The sequence below is a fragment of the Bos javanicus genome, chromosome 28, assembly GCF_032452875.1.
Source record: "Bos javanicus breed banteng chromosome 28, ARS-OSU_banteng_1.0, whole genome shotgun sequence".
Classification (NCBI taxonomy): domain Eukaryota; kingdom Metazoa; phylum Chordata; class Mammalia; order Artiodactyla; family Bovidae; genus Bos; species Bos javanicus.
Window position 1 is genome coordinate 5,322,222 of NC_083895.1, and position 23,419 is coordinate 5,345,640.

A 23,419-nucleotide genomic window follows, 5' to 3' on the forward strand; every position below is an offset into this window, starting at 1 on the left:
AAATTTCAAATGAGACCTTAGTAACATGAATTTTTTAGTGAAAATAACCCTATTGTTTTTTCAATTACATAAGATGATACTCATTTTTAAATATTTAGGCAATACAGACAAGATGCAAAGAAAAATGTGAAAATTCATGTGTACTCTTAACATTCTTACATATGTGTTAATATAATTACCTTAATAGTGACCACATACATAATAACATACATATGTATGCCACATTGATTTAACCATTACTCCTGGATATTTAAGGTTGCGTATGAATTTTTACTATTTTGAAATTGTATTTATTTATTTTTGGTTGTGCTGGGCCTTCATTGCTGGGCTAGGGTTTTCTCTAGTTGTGGCAAGTGGGAGCTACTCGTCCTGTGCTGTGCAAGCTTCTCCTTGCTGTGGCTTCTCTTGTTGCAGAGCATGGGCTGCAGGGCTTGCGGGCTTCAGTAGCTGTGGCTCCTGGGCTGTGGTACACAGGATCAGTAGTTGTGGCGCTGGGCTTAGTTGCTCCACAGCAGGTGGATCGAACCCATGTCCCCTGCATTGACAGGCAGGTTCTTAACCGCTGGACCACCAGGGAAGTCCTGGTCCTTGCTTCTGATCTTTGGTTCATTTTATAAACTTCTCTGCCATATTGTCCAAAAAAAACCAAAACAAAACAAAACTATTCAATTCATCTGTTCAGCAAATACTTATTGACTATACACTGGTAAGTCATACAGAGATTAAGCAGACAGAGTTTCCATCCTCTAAGACTACACAGTTGAGCAGAAGAAAAGGTAAAATGCACGCTGGCTACAGTATAATGAGATGTGGGCCCGTACAGGAGCCCAGAAAAGTAGCCTTTCCAACAGCCATGAAGGGGTGGTGGAGAGAGGAGACAGCATGAGGGAGGGACGTTTGAGCTGAGCTTTTTTTTTTTAAGATTTATTTATTTTTATTATTTTTTATTTATTTCTTGGCTGTGCTGGGTCTTCAGTGCTGTGCCAGGCTTCCTCACTGCAGTGGCTTCTTTTACTGTGGAGCTCAGGCTCTAGGGAGTGAGGGCTTCAGTAGCTGCAGCTCACAGGCTCTAGAGCTCAGGCTCAGAAGTTGTGGCACATGGGCTTAATTGCCCCGAAGCACATGGGATCTTCTCGGATCAGGGATTGAACCTGTGTCCCCTGCATTGGCAGGTGGGTTCTTAACCGCTGGACCACCAGGGAAGCCCTGAAAGTTTGTTTTAGAGACAACTATCTTAGAACTCTACACTCACCAGGGAAGGAGATCATGCACTCAAACTTCAGTGCTTGCAGTGCATGGGCTCAGTAGTTGTGGCACAACGGTTTAGTGGCCCTGAGGCACGTGGGATCTTCCCAGACCAGGGATCGAACCCACGCCCCTGTCTCGGCAGGGGGATTCTTAACCACTGAACCACCAGGGAAGCCCTGAGCTGAGTTTTGGATGATGAGGGTGGGCACTGGCAAAACAAGGGGGAGACCATATCAGGCAGGCATACAGGGATGCATGATGGAGCGAGACGGAGCAGCCTGGCAGGTGTGCTGAGGTTCTCTGTGTCTGGCTGCTGGTCTTGCCTGTTAACTCCTACATGAACTGACAAGCCTATGTCCCTAGGGGGACACAGAATTTCCAATTAATCTGGGTCTGGTTTCTGCACACGTGAGCTCTTGAGGGTCACTTGGCACTAACTGACCCTTTTATCAGAATAGGAAGTGACCGTGTGTGCCCAGGGGTACATGTAGTGATGTAGCGAGTTCCCCTCAGGCCTGCTTCTTCTTATTTTTGACCTCACCAGCATTAAGGCCTAGCCAAGGAAGTTTGGCCGGTGTCTCTGACAAATCAATGTCGGCAGCTTGAAGATACCTGTTGACAAGTTGAACTGCTCCCCCTGCACGACTGGGGCAGGAGCTCATCAAGAACTCCTAAGCTGTCAACATTTTGGGGAGTTGGACTCTGAAGCTGAGCTGTGGTTGGGAAGGAGAAATAGTTCCCACCATCCCCATCTCCAGAGGGACTCAACTTACCCAAGTACAGCATGAATCGCTGATTACAGCATAGATATCTGTGTTTGTTTGACCTCCCAGCCAGTTAGACTTACTTGTTGTGAGCAAAAGAAACCAACTATGGCTCAGTTGAACTGAAGATTTATTGGAAAAATTACACTTTTTCCTAAGCACTCACAGAATCCAAGGGAGCTTTGAGAGCCAGGTTCAAAGTCATGACAGGGACTACACACAGCACTGCATGTGTGCCAGCCTGTGCTCGCAACACTGACAAGCAGCAATTCACTTAAGCCCACAACAGCATCACAAGTTTCCTCCTGCCACTATCCCCCTTTATACCATGGAGGAAAACAGGGGCAGGAAGAGATTAAACAATTCACCCAAGGACACAGAGGTTGTGAGTTGGAATCCATACCTGGCATTTTGATTCCAAAGTCTTCCTCAAAACCTAAGACACAGGAGCTACAAGAATGGTCTACTTGCAGGAGTCTGGTCAGGGGACTTCTGCAAGTAGAACCGCAATTCCCAATCTTTTTAGCACCGGGGACTGGTTTTGAGGAAGACACTTTCCCCATGAATCGGGGTCAGGAGGGATAATTTCTGGATGATTCAAGCACATTACATTTTTCGTGCACTTCATTGTTGTTCAGTTTCTAAGTTGTGCCCAACTCCTTGTGGCTCCATGGACTGCAGCATGCCAGGCTTCTCTGTCCTTCACTGTCTCCCAGAGTTTGCACAAACTCATGGCCATTGAATTGGTGATGCTGTCTAACCATCTCATCCTCTGCTGCCTCCTTCTCCTTTTGCCTTCAGTCTTGTCCAGCATCAGGATCTTTTTCAATGAGTCAGCTCTTTGCATCAGGTAGCCAAAGTATTGGAGGTGCAGCATCTTGATTTCCTTTAGGATTAACTGGTTTGATCTCCTTACTGTCTAAGGGATTCTCGAGTCTTCTCTAGCACCACAATTCAAAAGCTCCAATTCTTTTGTGCTCAGCCTTCTTTATGGGCTAACTCTCACATCCATCAGTTCAGTTCAGTCGCTCAGTTGTGTCCGACTCTTTGCGACCCCATGAATTGCAGCACGCCAGTCCTCCTTGTCCATCACCAACTCCCAGAGTTTACTCACACTCACATCCATCGAGTCAGTGATGCCATCCAGCCATCTCATCCTCTGTCGTCCCCTTCTCCTCCTGCCCCCAATCCCTCCCAGCATCAGAGTCTTTTCCAATGAGTCAACTCTTCACATGAGGTGGCCAAAGTACTGGAGTTTCAGCTTTACCATTATTCCTTCCAAAGAAATCCCAGGGCTGATCTCCTTCAAAATGGACTAGTTGGATCTCCTTGCAGTCCAAGGGACTCTCAAGAGTCTTCTCCAACACCACAGTTCAAAAGCATCAACTCTTCGGCACTCAGCTTTCTTCACAGTCCAAATCTCACATCCATACATGACCACTAGAAAAACCATAGCCTTGACTAGACGGACCTTTGTTGGCAAAGTAATGTCTCTGCTTTTGAATATGCTATCTAGGTTGGTCATAACTTTCCTTCCAAGGAGTAAGCGTCTTTTCATTTCATGGCTGCAGTCACCATCTGCAGTGATTTTGGAGCCCCAAAAAATAAAATCTGACACTGTTTCCACTGTTTCCCCATCTATTTCCCATGAAGTGATGGGACCAGATGCCATGATCTTCGTTTTCTGAATGTTGAGTTTTAAGCCAACTTTTTCACTCTCATCTTTCACCTTCATCAAGAGGCTTTTTAGTTCCTCTTCACTTTCTGCCATAAGGGTGGTGTCATCTGCATATCTGAGGTTATTGATATTTCTCCCGGAAATCTTGATTCCAGCTTGTGCTTCTTTCAGCCCAGCGTTTCTCATGATGTACTCTGCACATAAGTTAAATAAGCAGGGTGACAATATACAGCCTTGACATACTCCTTTTCCTATTTGGAATCAGTCTGTTGTTCCATGCCCAGTTTGAACTGTTGCTTCCTGACCTGTATACAAATTTCTCAAGAGGCAGATCAGGTGGTCTGGTATTCCCATCTCTTGAAGAATGTTCCACAGTTTATTGTGATCCACACAGTCAAAGGCTTTGGCATAGTCACTAAAGCAGAAATAGATATTTCTATGGAACTCTTTTGCTTTTTCCATGATCCAGTGGATGTTTGCAATTTGGTCTCTGGTTCCTCTGCCTTTTCTAAAACCAGCTTGAACATCTGGAAGTTCACAGTTCACGTATTGCTAAAGCCTGGCTTGGAGAATTTTGAGCATTACTTTACTAGCGTGTGAGATGAGTGCAATTGTGCGGTAGTTTGAGCATTCTTTGGCATTGCCTTTCTTTGGGATTGGAATGAAAACTGACCTTTTCCAGTCCTGTGGCCACTGCTGAGTTTTCCAAATTTGCTGGCATATTGAGTGCAGCACTTTCACAGCATCATCTTTCAGGATTTGAAATAGCTCAACTGGAATTCCATCACCTCCACTAGCTTTGTTCGTAGTGATGCTTCCTAAGGCCCACTTGACTTCACATTCCAGGATATCTGGCTCTAGGTCAGTGATCACACCATCGTGATTATCTGGATCATGAAGATCTTTTTTGTACAATTCTTCTGTGTATTCTTGCCACCTCTTCTTAATATCTTCTGCTTCTGTTAGGTCCATACCATTTCTGTCCTTTATCGAGCCCATCTTTGCATGAAATGTTCTCTTGGTATCTCTAATTTTCTTGAAGAGATCTCTAGTCTTTCCCATTCTGTTATTTTCCTCTATTTCTTTGCATTGATCACTGAGGAAGGTTTTCTTATCTTTTCTTGCTATTCTTTGGAACTCTGCATTCAAATGGGTATATCTTTCCTTTTCTCCTTTGCTTTTGGCTTCTCTTCTTTTCACAGCTATTTGTAACACCTCCCCAGACAGCCATTTTGCTTTTTTGCATTTCTTTTTCTTGGGGATGGTCTTGATCCCTGTCTCCTGTACAATGTCACGAACCTCAGTCCATAGTTCATCAGGCACTCTATCTATCAGATCTAGTCCCTTAAATCTATTTCTCCCTTCCACTGTATAATTGTAAGGGATTTGATTTAGGTCATACCTGAATGGTCTAGTGGTTTTCCCTACTTTCTTCAATTTCAGTCTGAATTTGGCAATAAGGAGTTCATGATCTGAGTGATAGTCAGCTCCTGGTCTTGTTTTTGTTGACTGTATAGAGCTTCTCCATCTTTGGCTGCAAAGAAAACATCCATACATTACTGGAAAAACCATACCTCTGACTATAGGGACCTTTGGTGGCAAAGTGGTATCTCTGCTTTTTAATAGGTTTGTCATAGATTTTCTTCCAAGGAGCAAACATCTTTTAATTCCGTGGCTTCAGTCACCAGCTGCAGTGATTTTGGAGCTCAAGTAAAGAAAATCTGTCACTGTTTCCACTTTTACCCCTTCTATTTACCATGACATGTTGGGACCAGATACCATGATTGTAGTATTTTTAATCTTGAGTTTCAAACCAGCTTTTTCACTCTCCTCTATCACTTTCATCAAGAGGCTCTTTAGTGTCTCTTCACTTTCTGCCATCTGGTATCATCTGCATATTTGAGGCTGTTAATATTTCTCCTGACAATCTTGATTCCAGCTTGTGATTCATCCAGCCCAGCATTTTGCATGATGTACTCTGCATATAAGTTAAATAAGCAGGGTGACAATATACAGTCTTGATGTACTCCTTTCCCAATTTTGAACCAGTCAGTTGTCCATGTACAACTATTATAATTGTTATATAAGTTATAATTGTTGCTTCTTGACCCTCATACAGGTTTCTCAGGAGGCAGGCAAGATGGTCTGGTATTCTCATCTCCTTAGAAATTTTCTACAGTTTGTAGTGATCTACACAGCCAAAGGCTTTAGTGTAACTAATGAGGCAGAAGTAGACATTTTCCTGGAATTCCCTTGCTTTTTCTATGATCCAACAAATGCTGGCAATTTGATCTCTGGTTCCTCTGACTTTTCTAAAAACAGCTTGTACCTCTGGAAGTTCATAGTTCACATACTGCTGAAGCCTAGCTTGAAGGATTTTGAGCATAACCTTGCTAGCTCAAGGTTAGCTTGATTGTTAGATGATTATACAGTGGAGGTAATGAATAGATTCAAGGGCTTAGACCTGGTAGACAGAGTGCGTAAAGAACTATGCACAAAGGTTCATAAACTTGTTCAGGAGGCAGTGACCAAAACCATCCCCAAGAAAAAGAAAAGCAAGAAGGCAAAGTGGTTGTCTGAGGAGGCTTTACAAATACCTGAAGAAAGAAGAGAAGTGAAAGGCAAGGGATAAAGGAAAAGATATACCCAACTGAATGTAGAGTTCCAGAGAATAGCAAGGAGAGATAAGAAAGCCTTCTTAAATGAACAATGGGAAAAAAAAAAAAAAAACAGAAAAGCAATAGGAATGGGAAAGACTACAGATCTCTTCAAGAAAATTGGAGATATCAAGGGAACATATTTCATGGGAGGATGGGCACAATAAAGGATAGAAATGGTATGGACCTAACAGAAGCAGAAGATATCAAGAAGAGGTGACAAGAATACACAGATGAACTATACAAGAAAAGATCTTAATGACCTGAATGTGAAATGAGTGCAATTGTGTGGTAGTTTGAATATTCTTTGGCATCGCCCTTCTTTGGGATTAGAATGAAAACACCTTTTCCAGTCCTGTGGCCACTGCTGAGTTTTCCAAATTTACTGACATACTGAGTGCAACACTTTAACATCATCATCATCTAGGGTTTTAAATAGCTCAGCAGAAATTCCATCACCTCCACTAGCTTTGTTCATAGTAATGAACAAATGGGTCCTAAGACCCATTTGACTTCACATTCTAAGATGTCCCTCTCTAGGTGAGTGAACACACCATTGTGGTTATTCGGGTCATTAAGACCTTCTCTTGTATAGCTCATCTGTGTATTCTTGTCACCTCTTCTGAATATCTTCTGCTTCTATTAGGTCCATACCATTCCTATCCTTTACTGTGCCCTTCCTTCCATGAAATGTTCCCTTGATATCTCCAATTTTCTTGAAGAGACCTGTAGTCTTTCCCATTCATATTGTTTTTCTGTTTTGTTGTTGTTGTTGTTTTCGTTGTTGTTGTTTTTGCATTGTTCATTTAAGAAGGCTTTCTTATCTCTCCTTGCTATTCTCTGGAGCTCTGCATTCAGTTGGGCATATCTTTTCCTTTATCCCTTGCCTTTCACTTCTCTTCTTTCTTCAGGTATTTGTAAAGCCTCCTCAGACAACCACTTTGCCTTCTTGCATTGCTTTTTCTTGGGGATGGTTTTGGTCACTGCCTCTTGTATAAGTCTTTGAACCTTTGTGTATAGTTCTTCAGGCACTCTGTCTACCAGGTCTAATCCCTTGAATCTATTCATCACCTCTGCTGTATAATCATAAGGGATTTGATTTGGATCATATCTGACTGGCCTACTGGTTTTTCCTACTTTCTTCAATTTAAGTCTAAATTTTGCGATAAGGAGTTCATGATCTGAGTGAGCCACAGTCAGCTCCGGGTCTTGTTTTTGCTGACTGTATAGAGCCTTTCCATCTTTGGGTGCAAAGAATATTATCAATCTGATTTCAGTATTGACCATCTGGTGATGTCCATGTGTAGAGTCGTCTCTTGTGTTGTTGGAAGAGGGTGTTTGCTATGACCAGTGTGTTCTCTTGACAAAACTCAGCTAGTCTTTGCCCTGCTTCATTTTTTACTCCAAGGCCAAATTTACCTGTTGTTCCAGGTATTTCTTGACTTCCTACTTTTGTATCCCAATCCCCTGAGATGAAAGGATATCCTTTTTTGTGTATTAGTTCTAGAGGGTCTTGTAGGTCTTCATAGAACCAGTTAACTTCAGTTGGGGCATAGACTTGGATTACTGTGGAGTTGAATGGTTTGCCTTGGAAATGAACTGTGATCGTTCTGTCATTTTTGAGATTGCACCTAAGTACTGGATTTCAGACTCTTTAGTTGACTATAAAGCCTACTCCATTTCTTCTATGAGATTCTTGTCCACAGTAGTAGATAATATTCATCTGAATTAAATTCACCCATTCCAGTCCATTTTACTTCACTGATTCCTAAGATGTCAATGTTTACTCTTGCCATCTCCTGTTTGACCACTTCCAATCTCACGAACCTAACATTCCAGGTCCTGTGCAATACTGTTCTTTACAGCACTGGACTTTACATTCACCACCAGACACATCCACAACTGAGCACAGTTTCCTCTTTGGCTTTTCCACTTCATTCTTTCTAGAGTTATTAGTAATTGCCCTCTGTTCTTCCCCAGTAGCATAATGGACACCTTCTGACTTGGTGAGGGAGCTCATTTTCTGGTGGCATATCTTTTTGCTTTTTCACACTATTCATGGGGTTCTCGAGGGAAGAATACTGAAGTGGGTTGCCATTTCCTCCTCCAGTGGACTGTGTTTTGTCAGAACTCTTCACTATGACTTGTCCATCTTGGGGGGGCTTACACAGCATGGCTCATAGCTTCACTGAGTTATAGAAGCCCCTGTGCCACAACAAGGCTGTTATCCAGGCAGGGGCCTGCGCACTTTATTTCTATTATTATTACATCAGCTCCACCTCCGATCAGTCGGTTTGGTTCAGTCGCTCAGATGTGTCCCACTCTTTGTGACCCCATGGACTGCAGCACGCCAGGCTTCCCTGTCCATCACCAACTCCTGGAGCTTGCTCAAACTCATCAAGTCAGTGATGCCACCTCAGATCATCAGGCATTCAATCCCGGAAGTTGGGACCCCTGCTACAGAGCAAATTCCTCTATTTCTACATTTCTTGGGCCTTTTGCTCAATTTTGAACTCCAAGGAGCTGGCACATTCCCAACTAGAACAGGGCATGTGCCTGCCCCTTGTCGGGTGATGGCAGTAGTGCTGGGGTCAGGATTCCAGTCCTACCGGGTGGGACCTGGTAGGGAAAGAGGCAAGTTCTCAAAGCAAAATAAAACTGCCGTTAGGAAGGATAGCAGACGGCCAATGGCAGGAAGCAGCGGTGCCTGCAACAGTCCCATTATGCACAGAACCACCGTCACTAGACTGCCAGCCCACGAACCCAGGGCTCTCCATGTAGGCTCTCTCTTAAGTCTTGAGCTAGCTCTTGGAGAGTGTATCATTACCCCCATTCCAAAGTGAGGACCCAAAGGCTCACAAAGAAACCTGGTCACATAAAATGAGGGTTTGAGTTCAGACCCTGACCCCAAAGTCCAGTTCTGGGGTCCCTGGGTGGATACAGCAGGGCTTCCAGCTACATGGCTGGCAGATCCAGGAGCTTAGGCCACTCTCAAGCCTGGTTAGTGCGGGGCTGAGCTGTGAGCTGAGCTTCTGGGGAGCAGAGCCTCCATCACTGCCTCTGGTCCGCCAAGGCCTCAGTGGCTGGCTCCGGGTTGGGGTGGGGACAGTGTCAAACCAGCCATAGTGTAGTTGCACTACATCCTATCCTGACCCATCTCCCCCATTGTCAGGATTCACATATTCATAATCTGAAACTCCTGTGAAGAAGGAGCCTTCCATTCCTGGGACCACCTGCATCCCACCCACCCATTATGGAGGCACTTAGGGAGGAAAAGAAAGGAAAGTCTGAGGGTGAAGTGGGGAAGGGGTGACGTGAAAAGTCACAAAAAGAGGGCAGGGTTTGACTGCCAGTGCCCAGGACCAGATGGGGCTTTGTGCCCTAGAAACAGCAAGTTCAGACTGGCCACATGGCTGTTTTAATTAAGCCCAGTTGGAGAGGACTGAGACACAAGGAGTAGCTGGGGGCAGCTTGTCAGACGGAATCCAGGACAGAATCTCCTCACTGACTGGTCTCTGTGGAGCACTTTCTACGTGGGTGGCCCTGTGCCGCCCACACAGAGTAGCAAAGGACAGGCCTGCGGGGCAGCAGGAGCTGGGCCCGGGGATGCCACGGGGAGCCGATGCATTTCCCAAGGGTTTCCCATCTCACAGAGAGGGAGATGCACCCCGGAAGGAGTTCCAAGGACACATTCCATTTGGGGAGGGAAGCAAATGATCTATAGGGGGCATTTAGGAGCCGTGTCTGGATCCTTGGTGTCTAACTTCCTGCACCTCTACCAGGTAATCCTGATATCAGACAAAAAACACCTAGTTTAAAAGGTGGCAACTTAGGGGCTTCTCCACAGAGACTGTGGCAAACATGAGAATTATCCCTGAGGCTGTGTGAACTAAAAGTGTAAATAGGTCCTAGCGGGGTAATTTAGATAATTCATGTCTTAGTCTGTTTGGGCTTCTATAACCATACCATATAATCAAGGCAAACTGGAAGTGGTCAAACAGTAGATGGCAAGAGTGAATGTCGACGTTTTAGGAATCAGCAAAGTAAAATGGACTGAAATGGGTGAATTTAACTCAGATGACCATTATATCTACTACTGTGGGCGGGAATCCCTTAAAAGAAATGGGGTAGCCATCACAGTCAATGAAATGCAGTACTTGGATGCAATCTCAAAAACAACAGAATGATCTCTGTTCATTTCCAAGGCAAACCATTCAATACCACAGTAATCCAAGTCTATGCCCTGACCAATAATGCTGAAGAAGCTGAAGCTAAATGGTTCTATGAAGACTTACAAGACCTTCCAGAACTAACACCCCCAAAAAAGTGATTATTATATTATAGGGGACTGGAATGCAAAAGTAAAAAGTCAAGAACACCTGGAGTAACAGGCAAATTTGGCCTTGGAGTACAGAATGAAGCAGGGCAAAGGCTAATAGAGTTTTGCTAAAAGAATGCACAGGTCGTAGCAAACACCCTCTTCCAACAATGCAAGAGAAGGCTCTACACATGGACATCACCAGATGGTCAATACTGAAATCAGACTGATTACATTCTTTGCAGCCAAAGATGGAGAAGTCAGCAAAAGCAAGACCAGGAGATGACTGTGGCTCAGATCATGAATTTCTTATTGCCAAATTCAGGCTGAAATTGAAGAAAGTAGGGAAAACCATTAGACCATTCAGGTATGACCTAAATCAAATCCCTTATGATAATACAGTGGGAGTGAGAAATAGATTTAAGGGACTAGATCTGATAGACAGAGTGCCTGATGAACTATGGATGGAGGTTCGTGGCATTGTACAGGAGGCAGGAATCAAGACCATCCCCAAGAAAAAGAAATGCAAAAAAGCAAAATGGCTGTCTGAGGAGGCCTTACAAATAGCTGTGAAAAGAAGAGAAGTGAAAAGCAAAGGAGAAAAGGAAAGATATAAACATCTGAATGCAGAGTTCCAAAGAAGAGCAAGAAGAGATAAGAAAGCCTTCTTCAGTGATCAATGCAAAGAAATAGAGGAAAACAACAGAATGGGAAAGACTAGGGATCTCTTCAAGAAAATCAGAGATACCAAGAGAACATTTCATGCAAAGATGGGCTCGATTAAGGACAGAAATGGTATGGACCTAACAGAAGCAGAAGCTATTAAGAAGAGGTAGCAAGAATACACAAAAGAACTGTACAAAAAAGATATTCATGATCCAGATAATCACGATGGTGTGATCACTCACCCAGAGCCAGACATTCTGGAATGTGAAGTCAAGTGGGCCTTAGGAAGCATCACTATGAACAAAGTTAGTGGAAGTGATGGAATTCCAGTGGAGCTATTTCAAATCCTGAAAGATGATGCTGTGAAAGTACTGTTCTCAACATGCCAGTGAATTTGGAAAACTCAGCAGTGGCCCCAGGACTGGAAAAGGTCAGTTTTCATTTCAATCCCAAAGAAAGGCAATGCCAAAGAATGCTCAAACTACCGCACAATTGCACTCATCTCACATGCTAGTAAAGTAATGCTCAAATTCTCCAAACCAGGCTTCAACAGTACGTGAACCGTGAACTTCCAGATGTTCAAGCTGATTTTAGAAAAGGCAGAGGAACCAGAGACCAAATTGCCAACATCTGCTGGATCATCAAAAAAGCAAGAGAGTTCCAGAAAAACATCTATTTCTGCTTTAGTGACTATGCCAAAGCCTTTGACTGTGTGGATCACAATAAACTGTGAGAAATTCTGAAAGAGGTGGGAATACCAGACCACCTGACCTGCCTCTTGAGAAATCTATATGCAGGTCAGGAAACAACAGTTAGAACTGGACATGGAACAACAGACTGGTTCCAAATAGGAAAAGGAGTCCATCAAGGCTGTATATTGTCACCCTGCTTATTTAACTTATATGCAGAGTACATCACAAGAAACCCTGGGCTGGATGAAGCACAAGCTGGAACCAAGATTGCCGGGAGAAATATCAATAACCTCAGATATGCAGATGACACCACCTTTACGGCAGAAAGTGAGGAACTAAAGAGCCTCTGGATGAAAGTGAAAAAGAAGAGTGAAAAAGTTGGCTTAAAACTCAACATTCAGAAAAGGAAGATCATGGCATCTGGTCCCACCACTTCATGGGAAATAGATGGGGAAACAGTGGAAAGAATGGCAGACTTTATTTTTCTGAGGTCCAAAATCACTGCAGATGGTGACTGCAGCCATGAAATGAAAAGACGCTTACTCCTTGAAAGGAAAGTTATGACCAACCTAGACAGCATATTGAAAAGCAGAGACATTACTTTGCGAACAAAGGTCCATCTAGTCAAGGCTATGGTTTTTCCAGTGGTCATGTATGGATGTGAGAGTTGAACTATAAAGAAAGCTGAGCACCGAAGAATTGATGCTTTTGAACTATGGTGTTGGGGAAGACTCTTGAGAGTCCCTTGGACTGCAAGGAGATCCAACCAGTCCATCCTAAAGGAGATCAGTCCTGGGTGTTCACTGGAAGGACTGATGTTGAAGCTAAAACTCTAATAGTTTGGCCACCTGATGCAAAGCGCTGACTCATTTGAAAAGACCCTGATGCTGGGAAAGATTGAAGACAGGAGGAGAAGGGGACGATAGAGGATGAGATGGTGGGATGCATCACCAACTCAATGGGCATGAGTTTGAGTAAATTCCAGGAGTTGGTGATGGACAGGGAGGCCTGGCGTGCTGCAGTCCATGGGGTTGCAAACAGTCAGACACGACTGAGCAACTGAACTGAACTGAATCATACCACAGACTAGGTGGCTTAAACAACAGAGATTTATCTCTCACAGTTCTGAAGCCTGGACCTTATTGAGTCTTTACATGGCCTTTCCTCAGTGCATGTGGGAGGAGAGAGTAAGATCTTGTCTTTTAAGGACACTAATCCCATCATGAGGGCTCCACCCTCAATTCCTAATCACATTCCAAAGTTCCTATCTCCTAATACCTCCATACCAGAGGTTAAGGCCTCCATATATGGATTTTTGGAAGACATAAACATTCAGTCCATAACCACCCATATATTATAGACCCAGATCAAACAATGAAGAGGACTTTGGGGGACTTCCTTGGTGATGCAGCGGTTAAGAATCCATGTGCCAATGCAGGGGACATGGGTTCAATCCCTGGTCCGGGAAGATCCCACATGCTGTGGAACAACTCAACCCATGTGCCACCACTACTGAACCCACCGTGTTCCATCTACTGAAGCCTGAGCACCTAGAGCCCATGCTCCACAACAAGAGAAGCCCCCGCAGTGAGCAGCCTGCTCACCACAACCAGAGAGCAGCCCCCACTTCCGCAACTAGGGAAAAGCCTGTGCAGCAATGAAGACCCAGCACGGCCAAAAATAGATAGATAAATTCTTTCTAATTTACAGGTTTCTTTTGCTTAAGAAAGTAATAGCATGAGTAATCTAAAAGGATAGTTATCATTATTAATTAGGATGGTTAAATATTTTAAACAGTGATATTATTAATAAAGTTACCATGAAAACAATAGTTAAATTATTTTACAATTTGCACTTTCAAAGCAATACAAACATTTGTTATTATTTTAAAAGAACAGATGTAAGTTTAAAAAACTAGAAAAATTTGCACAAAAAATTAGACTGTTTAAATTGGTTCAGCACTTCTCACAACCCAGAAATCAAACTGAAAGCATCCTGTTAGATAAGTATCATTGCATTATTATCTCCCAAACATTCACTAAAGAAGAACATTTAAAATGTCCTGTTTTGGTGTGATCAGATTTAAAAAGTAGCAAAAGAGGATTTGGGGAAAGCTCAAGTTATATTTCCAAGTATAATAGTGCAAACATATGAGGAGAGGACCCTGTATAACAAAGAGATGAAGAATCTTTCTGAGACACACAGCTAACAGATGACAGAGCCAAGATTTGGCTATATGCCCCAGAGTCCTCTTGCTTAATGCATTGCAGTAGTCGCTCAGTCGTGTCTGACTCTTTGTGACCTTACAGACTGTAGCGCTCCAGGCTTTTCTGATCATGGAATTCTCCAGGCAAGAATCTTGGAGTGGGTAGACATTTCCTTCTCCAGGGGATCTTTCCAACCCAAGGATTGAACCTAGGTCTCCTAGGTCTCCTGGGCAGATTCTTTACCATCCCAGCCACCAGGGAAACCAGCTTAATGCATTATGAGGCCCTATAACACCATCTAGAAGGAGGCGGGGGTGGAGGCAGAAAACTACACCGTGTATCTAGAAGCTACTCCTTCAGGCTGCAGGCAAAGACATGATGCTAGGCCAGGAAGCAGGTGGTTTGGCCCTGTTGGAAATACTGACATTTTTAAGCTGTCTAAACTCAGAGACTATAGCAAAGTAATTCTAACCTTTAAGAAATAGGAAGGCATAAAATACAATGTTTGATTCAAGTTGAAAATCTGTTCAGTCATTTAAAAATATTTATCTTCTGTCTGGATATTTCCTTTCTTTCCAAGAGTATAGTATGGTCACAGAGACTGAACAACCCATTCTCATTTCACAGATGGCAGGGCCTTCCTCTGACCATGGAGTTCAGGATACTGGAGCGGATTGCCCTTCTGTTCTCCAGGGAATCTTCCCGACCCAGGGATCAAATCTGGGTCTCCTGCATTGCAGAGAGATTCTTCACCATCTGAGCCACCAGGGAAGCCCTTCTCTAGGACCAGAAGAACACAGTTTTCCGTGTCCCCTGCTGGCCACCCTAGACAGTCCTTGTGGAAAAGAGGAAGAGCATGTCTCAGAAAACTGCAGCCAAATACAATATGCTGTGAACCTGTAACATGTTGCCAATAAGTAATTTGTCCCTTGAGAAATGGTTTCCACCTTTGCCACCCAATCCCTGGCTCCTTTGCCAGTAGAACAACAAGGACCAGTTTCCACAGTGCTGTCACCTGGGCAAGGAGAGCTGACTTGTGGCCCCACCCAATGGGAAGGAACTGGGGTCAAGAAAAGTATTAATAAAAGTGTGTGCTTGTTGGGTCAGGACATCCTTCAAGGGAGACCAGCTCTCACATGGGAGCCCGGGCTCTTCCGTCAGGCCTTTGCTGCACCCTGCTGGGCCGGGGTCACAGGCAAGTCTGATGAGCCTGGAGCAGTGTCCAGTGAGCTGTGAGTCCCTTCCCCTTTCAGCTGGGTGTCTGCCTAAGGCCACTGGAACCTTTCAAAAATCACTTGTTCTGGGCTCATTGCCAAGCTCCAGGATCTATTTGCCAAGTGGGATGTAGGTTGAGAGCAGGGCTGGGCTGTGGGAAGGCCAGGGCTGGTGGGGGCAGAGCCATGCTGGCTCCAGTTTCCCAGGTGGAAGGAGGGGGACACTCACTAATGCGGCTTCTTGTGGACAAGTGTGCTGCCTGTGGATCTACAGGGATCTGTCTTGGTTAGCATCCGCTTCTAGTGGAGCAATTGCTTTGCTTTCTATTCAGCCAGTGAGCGGTTTTTGAGCCCCTATTTTGTGCCTGGCTAGAAAGACAAAGAAAAAGTCCCCGCCATGAAGGAGTGCATAGGTTCCCAGGAAGGGGCCTCCCCTTGAAGAGAAAAGGGGTGCAGCCTCCGAGGGTCCTCTTCTTGCATTGAGTGTGGTAGGGAGGGAGGCACCCCTTTTCTGGACACAGATGATGAGTCTGAGTGATGCTGACCTCTCCAGCTCCTCCTGAGTGAAGTTATCAAACACAGGCTGAGCTGCTAAGGATGAGTACAAAGATCTGTGCTGCCCAGGACAGCAGCCACTGGCCACCCATGGTGGCTGAAAATGAAGTAAAATTTCAAGGGCTCAGAGCCACCCATACTGCTGGCAGCTGTATGAGACAGAGCAGATGCAGAACACTCTGCTATTCTTGCAATTTCTATTGGCTAGTCTTCCTGCATAGATAATTGCAACAGAATTGTCCATAGTGGGTAAGCATGGAGGGAAGGGCTTACACCAGCTGAAGTGTGTGTGGGGTGGGGAGTGGAATTGGGAAGCCATTGGAGGCAGGAAGAGCTTCTCCAGGAGCCACCTCTCAGCTGAGCCACACCCGAGGCTCCCAGCCATCTCCCAGAGCAGGACACAGCTCAGACCTCACCTTGAACATTGGTGACCTGGTCACCTTCATGTTCCCACGTCTTCTCATCCACTCCGTGGCTATGTTTGTACCATCCAATGGATCTCAAAGTGCATCAGACATCCCTGGATAGCTTGTTAAAAGAAAGATTCCTGGGCTTCACCCCCAGGTTCTGAGCAGTAAGACTGGGGTGAGGCCATAGAATTTGGATTTCTAGCAACTTCCTAGGTGATGCTGATGTTGAGCTTCCAGGAACCACACTTGGAACACCGTGGATATGGTCCAAAGAACCACATTAATTGACCCGTTCATTCCACAAATATCGACACTGTTTAATGCTGCCTTGTGCCTGGTGCTCTTTCTGGATGTGAGCAACCAGAGAACTTACATTCTTGGGAGGAGAGACGCACAGCAAACAAACCTGTGTTGGGTGGTAATGAACATTGTGAAGAAGCATAAAGCAGGGCAAGGGAAGAGACCTCTCAGACAGATCATATTTGAGCAGAGACCTAAAGACAGTGGAGAGCGGGTATGACCCAGCTTTTCTGGCCCCATTTTTTTCCTCTGCCCTCAGCTTTTTAATTTGAAACATGAGAGTACCGTTAAAAATCAAGGGCATCAGGAGATTTCCCTGGCGGTCCAGTGGCTAAGACTCCACACTTCCACTGTAGGGGATATGGGTTCAATCCTTGGTTGGGAAACTAAGATCCCACAGGCTGCAGGGCATGATCAAAATATAGATAAATAAAATTTAAAAACAAAGGGCATCAGTCTATTCAATAGTGAAGTTTTGAAGACAGATTCGATTGTGTGGGCATATGTTTCATTGAAAAGAAGCCTGAGGCTAAAGGCCATAGATTTGAGACCAGCTTGCAGCTCTACCTTAGGGTCCCAGCAACTGAGCAGAGTTAGGGTGTCGATTGCCAAGGAGGCCACCACCATCCCTTCTACATGGTGACTTGGGACCCTCCATCCACATGGCTCAAGCTCATTTCCAGGTCTCTTTCCCACCCATCCCACTTAGGCCAAAATGCAACTGTGTACAAATGAGGTGGGCAGAGTGTGGCCTGGCACCTGGGGTGTCCACACATTGGCGTCTGAGAGTCCTACTGATGGGGGTAGAGCTGCTGTGCGAGGGGCGGGGGCCAGACCCGGTCAAGTCTATACTTGCTTCTTGTCCTGGGTCCTGTCAGCCCCAACCAGTTAGCTGAATGCTCCTTACTTCTATCCAGCTTTGGAGTGCAGACAGAAGAGAGCAAGTCAGCCAACACTTTATCAGCCATTGCTGGAAAGACAAGCCCATGCTGCAATGACCGGGCTCCCTCCATAGAGGAAAGCTCTTGGTTATACCCTGTTATAAACACAGCTTTCAGAGTGAAGGGCAGACCAAATGCCTTTAACACCTAATTTTCCTTTTCAACCTGTAATATCTTTTAGGCCCAGCTGTCTCAGGCCTTAAATGGAGTTTCCGATAAGGCAAAAGAAGCAAAGGAGTTTCTGGTTCAGCTGAAGAACATTCTGCAGCAGATCCAGGTAAGCCCAGACCCCACCCCTCTGCAGAAGGGATGTGAGACACAGATGAGGCAAGGGAAGGCCCCTGACAGCACTTCTCAGTGTTGAACACGGGAGGCCCAACTGCTCCGCTGCACAGCCTCGGGTGTTGCACCCAACCCACTGGCACCCATGAGCCATCTGGTAGGAAAGGGATTTCGCTTGAACTCAGAAAGAATCATAGAAAGAGAACCAGATAGAAATAATGCAGGGCCATATAGTGCTACCAGTGTCTGTATACAGTGCTTTCATACCAAATGCATCATAATAGAAAAGCATCAGTTACTAAATAAATGTATTTACTGAGCACCCACGCTGTGTCATGTACAAGCCCGACATTGATCGATAAGGTGCAGTCTGTGCCCCCAGGAGCTCTGTCTGTCAGGGAGAGAGTGTATAAATGCACGCAGGGAGGAACTTTCACACAGATCACGAACTTCCTGGTGTCTGGGTGGAAAAGGGGGACTGAGGGCATTGAACTCTAAACCCGCCTATAGAAACCACCCTTCCCAATAAGCTAAAGCACAGAGTTCAGCCACCAGGCATTTCCTTTCCTGTTTCTAATGTTTCAGAACACCAGCTATTTGGTGGGGTTGCTATAACAAAGTACCACAGACTGAGTGGCTTCAACCCCAGTAACCTATTTTCTCACAGTTATGGAGGCTAGAAGTTCAAGATCGAAGCGTGGGCAGGGGTGGTTCCTCCTGAGGGCTCTCTCCTGGGCTGGCAGACAGCCACCACCCCACTGCGTCCTCAAGGGGCCCTCCCTCTGTGCCTGTCTGTGTCCTGACCACCTCTTCTAAGGACACAGTCATGTTGAATCAGAGCCCAGCCTAAGGACCTCATTTAAGTTACTTCTTTCAAGGCCGTTTCTCCAAACACAGTCTTGTTCTGAGGTCATGCGGGTTCGGACTTCATCATAGGAGCTTGGGGCAGGGGTGGGAGAAAACACATTAGCCCATGACACGAGGTCTGAATCCAGGCTGGTCTGAGAGGTGTTGAAGGATTCTTTTTCACAACTGAGAAAGACAGATCCTACAGCCAGACCACTGGGTTTTGTTTGTTTTACTGTTATCTGATTATGAAAAGTAAAAATATGTTCTAGAAACTGTGAAAAGTAGAAAATAGCAGACAAAAGTAACAGAAGTTCACCAATATCTCACCCCTTTAAGTGGCCACCCCACTATTTTGACACTCTCTTCCATTAGTTTACACACACACACACACACACACACAGTATGCAATTATGCTGCACACTTGTAGCTGCTTTTTTTTCTTGTTAAGTCTCTCATGAGTGTTTCCCATGACACTGAGAACCCTCACAAACCCGCACGGCTCAGGTGACGTTGAATATTCGTTCCATCCTCCGATGTGCTGAGACTCACGTGCACGGTCTCCAATCTGGAAGCAGGACCACTCTCTCTGGGGCCCACTTGCTGACGTGGCTGTGTCTCTAGCACCGGCCATGTCTCTGTGTGTCTCCTCCCTAAAGCTCTCTGCGTCCCACAGGAGAATGGCCTGGACTACGAGGCCTGCCTGGTGGCTCAGTGTGATGCGCTGGTCGATGCTCTGACCCGGCAGAAAGCCAAGCTGCTCACCAAGGTCACCAAAGAGAGGGAGCACAAGCTGAAGGTGGGTGCCCGGGCAGCCAGTGCACCCAGTCCCATCCCCCTCCCTGGCCAGGGTTGGGAACACGCGTTATAGACACAGGGTCAGTGTTAGTTGAGGGTATGAATGAATGAACGAGTGAGGGGAGGAAGCACTGAGCAGGTTCCCTGGGACCTACTTGCCGCTTTGCCTGTAGTAATCGCCATGCCTACTCTCCCTCCAAAGCGGGGATGAAACCCCTGAATCCTGCTGCTTTCAGTCAGAAGCCCCCCTCTCCCATCTGCTGGGCCCTTGCTTTCTGTGGAAGACACACTCCCTGCTCCCATCTTGCAGAGCGGAGATGGCCTCCTTGGATGACGAGGGCTGTGCTCAGGGCCCCGGCTCGGCCCGTCCGTCAGGTTCTCTGGTGTTTGGTGCTCGCGTGGTCAGCACGGTGGCCAGTGACCACCGTGGAAAGGCAAGACTTCCCTCACTCGCACCGGGCCCCCGGTCCAGGCAGCTGCCCCGTGAACATCCTGCCTTGATGAAAACTACTCACTTCAGGGTCTGGGCTCGATCTATTTCATAGACATTTCTCAACTGAACCAGAAATATTACTGAAGGGCGAGAAGGAATGCGTGTTGGGGGTGGTCCATGGTTTACATGCAAAGCAGTTGAGCCCCTCAAATGATCACCCAGCAAGCGAGAGTGGGGGGCATGGACTGGTCACTTGGGAGGGTTCAGATTGTGTACGTTCTCTGCTTTTTATCCAGAGTTCAGGAAGTGTGCTCTGTTGGGTGTGGCAGGCCTGCTTATGGGGCAATATGTCCAATTACTCCCCTGTAACGAGGGCACGTGGAGCTCAGGATCAGAGCAGTGGCAGGAGAGGGTACAAGGGAGTCGAGAACAGTGTTGCCTCCTGCTGCAGCTGAGCTGTTCTTCATCCACGAGACGGTTACCAGGGGTCCTTTTCATGGCAGATGGTTTGGGACCAGATCAATCACTGCACACTGAAGCTGCGGCAGTCCACTGGGCTGATGGAGTACTGCCTGGAGGTGATCAAAGAGAACGACCCCGCCGGGTTCCTGCAGGTGAGCGGGCTGGCGGTCCTTCTTCCAACTCCATGGCCACGTCCCACACCAGCCAAGGTTCTAGGAAAGTCCCTCCCTGTGGCTTGGAGTTGAGCAGATTCTCATGTGCTCAGTGAGTCCAGAATACCTGAAATCTCATCTTGGCTGTTCTCACAAGCTCTGACCTCGCTCTGGGTCATCATTAAATGAGGAGGTCAAACATCACAGTCTCTAGGCCTGCAGTGCCACGCTCTCGTGGCTCGACTTCCTAGAACACCAGTGCAACATTTTCCCCACAGATGAAAGAAGACAGTCTGCCAGTCAAGCTGGAAAGATTGCACTGGAAGAAGTGAGTTAGTAGAATCCACATGACCCCCAGTGGGCAGAGTCCCACAGGTCTGGACAGAATACTGCAGCCCAGAAAGCCCGGGCTGCCTTGCTGGGCAACCCCCAGCAGCAAGGCTAATCCGGGTCACGAGCATCTCTCGGGAACACTTCTGTGACTCAAACGAAAGCCCAGTCCTCCGTCTGTGGGGAAAATGATGAATCTCCTTGATTGGTCCCCAGGAAGGGTGCATGGGCATCATAGCTCTACAGGGACACGTGCAAATGTTCTGAATGAGCAAGACTTTCTCCAGCAGAGAACAGAGCTGTGGGTTTGATACAGTGAGAGTTTGGAGCAGAAGCTGCAGAACAACATGGGGGAAAGACAGTGGGAGGGAGGAAGTGGTCCAGTCCTGGGCTGAAGGAGATGCTTTCACATGCTAGGACAAACCACTAGTGAGTTTCACTTTGCAAAGTGCGGGATCTAGCAAAAGAAGAATATGCAGAGTGTTTCTGTATATTTTATAAGTACCGTTTGCTTCCAAACAAACTTAGTTACAAAACAGAAAGAGACTCACAGACTTAGAAAATGAACCACTGGTTGCTGAGGGGAATGGATAGGTAGGGAATTTGGCAGGTTCATGGACACACTGTTACATACAAAATGGATAACCAACAAGGACCTACTGTAGAGCACAGGAAACTCTGCTCAGTGTTATGTGGCAGCCTGGATGGGAGGGGGGATTTGTGAAGAATGGATATATGTGTATATATGGCGGAGTTCCTTGGCTGTTAACTTGAAACTATCACAACATTGTTAACAGGCCATCCCCCAGTACAAAATAAGAAGTTCAAAAAAATAAATAAAAAGTATCATTTGCTTTACAAAAGAGTTTAGCCTAAAACAGCAAGTGCTTCTTTACAGGGAATATGCCTGACCTATGCAGATGATTTAAACAATATAATGCATTTTTATTTACCCCCATACCAGCATGGGTCCTGACATCTCTGCCAGGGCTTGAGAGGGCATTCTTAACACAGCCACCCCCTGAGCCCATGGAGATGAAGCCCCTATCCTTTCCTCACCACCTGCTGTGTTATTTTTCCTTTGCACATGGACACCCTAAACTCTGTGCTTCCTTTAAGATCTCAGATGCCCTGATCAAGCGTGTCCAGGTGTCTCAAGAGCAGTGGGTCAAAGGCGCCCTGGAGCCCAAAGTGTCCGCGGAGTTTGAGCTGACCTTGGACAGCGAGCCGCTGCTGCAAGCCATCCACCAGCTGGACTTCATTCAGATGAAATGTAGGGGTGAGCCGTGGTTGGCCCAGTTCAGTTGTTGCTTCTTCTGAAAGAGGCATCCACTCTGCAGGGCAGCTCATGCATCGGAAGACTTGTGACCCTGGCCCAGATTGGGAGGGAGGGACTTCTGCAGCACAGACCTGGGTTCAGGTTCCAGTTCAGTGTTCTCGAGCTGGTGACCTCTGCGGGTAGCCCCCAGCCTGAGCCACAGTTTTCGCATGTATGAAAGAGGATCGTTTGTTCGTCCAGAGACACCTATTGAGTGTTTATCACCTGCCAGGCACCATCCTCAGTGTTCGGGACACAGCCATGAACAAGTCCACAGACTCCCTCACAAGACTGAGCTGGCATCTAGAGAAGGAAATAGGCAGTGATACAACAGATATACCCTGATGGTGGCGGGTGTGACCGACAAGGTGCTTTTTGAGAAGTGAAAGTGTTAGTTGCTCAGTCATGTCTGACCCTTTCTGACCCCATGGACTGTAGCCTGCCAGGCTCTTCTGTCCATGGAATTCTCCAGGCAAGCATACTGGAGTGCGTAACCATTCCCTTCTCCAGGAGATCTTTCCAATTAGGGATCAAACCTGAGTCTCCTGCATTACAAGCTGATTCTTAACCATCTGAGCCACGAGGGAAGCCATTTTTTGAGAAGAAGGCATTAGTATGGGGGTAGTGTTTCGAGGTGAGAAGGAAAGAGATGCAGTATAAAGGAAGAAGGTTCCAGGCGGCAGAGGGCAGGTATAAGTTTGCTGTGTTCCAAGCAGAGCAAGGCTGGAGGTGACAGCAGTGTGAGAAGGTGATGGGTGGTAGAGGTGAGTTCAGAGAGCCGGGGGGACACAGGCTATGGGTTAAGAAAAGTTTGCATAACTTTCCCCAGGTTACAAAATTAGCATGTGAGGTCACCCTGCCTCTCCAGAGACATTAAGGGTACATTCAGGAGAAGGCGATGGCACCCCACTCCAGTACTCTTGCCTGGAAAATCCCATGGATGGAGGAGCCTGGTGGGCTGCAGTCCATGGGGTCGCTGAGGGTCGGACACGACTGAGTGACTTCACTTTCACTTTTCACTTTCATGCATTGAAGGAAATGGCAACCCACTCCAGTGTTCTTGCCTGGAGAATCCCTGGGACGGGGGAGCCTGGTGGGCTGCCATCTATGGGGTCACACAGAGTCGGACACGACTGAAGCGACTTAGC

At 46.2% G+C, this 23,419-nt stretch overlaps 1 protein-coding gene across 1 annotated transcript in view; it reads left to right on the top strand.

Annotated features, from left to right (window-relative positions):
- The window catches only part of TRIM67 (tripartite motif containing 67), a 66,791-nt gene that overhangs the window by 20,368 nt on the left and 23,004 nt on the right, over positions 1-23,419 (top strand). Inside the window, exons 2-5 of the mRNA XM_061404812.1 lie at positions 17,832-17,927; positions 19,455-19,577; positions 20,513-20,623; positions 22,073-22,232. Of these exons, the coding sequence (XP_061260796.1) occupies positions 17,832-17,927; positions 19,455-19,577; positions 20,513-20,623; positions 22,073-22,232 (490 nt within the window). The remainder of the gene's footprint in view (positions 1-17,831; positions 17,928-19,454; positions 19,578-20,512; positions 20,624-22,072; positions 22,233-23,419) is intronic.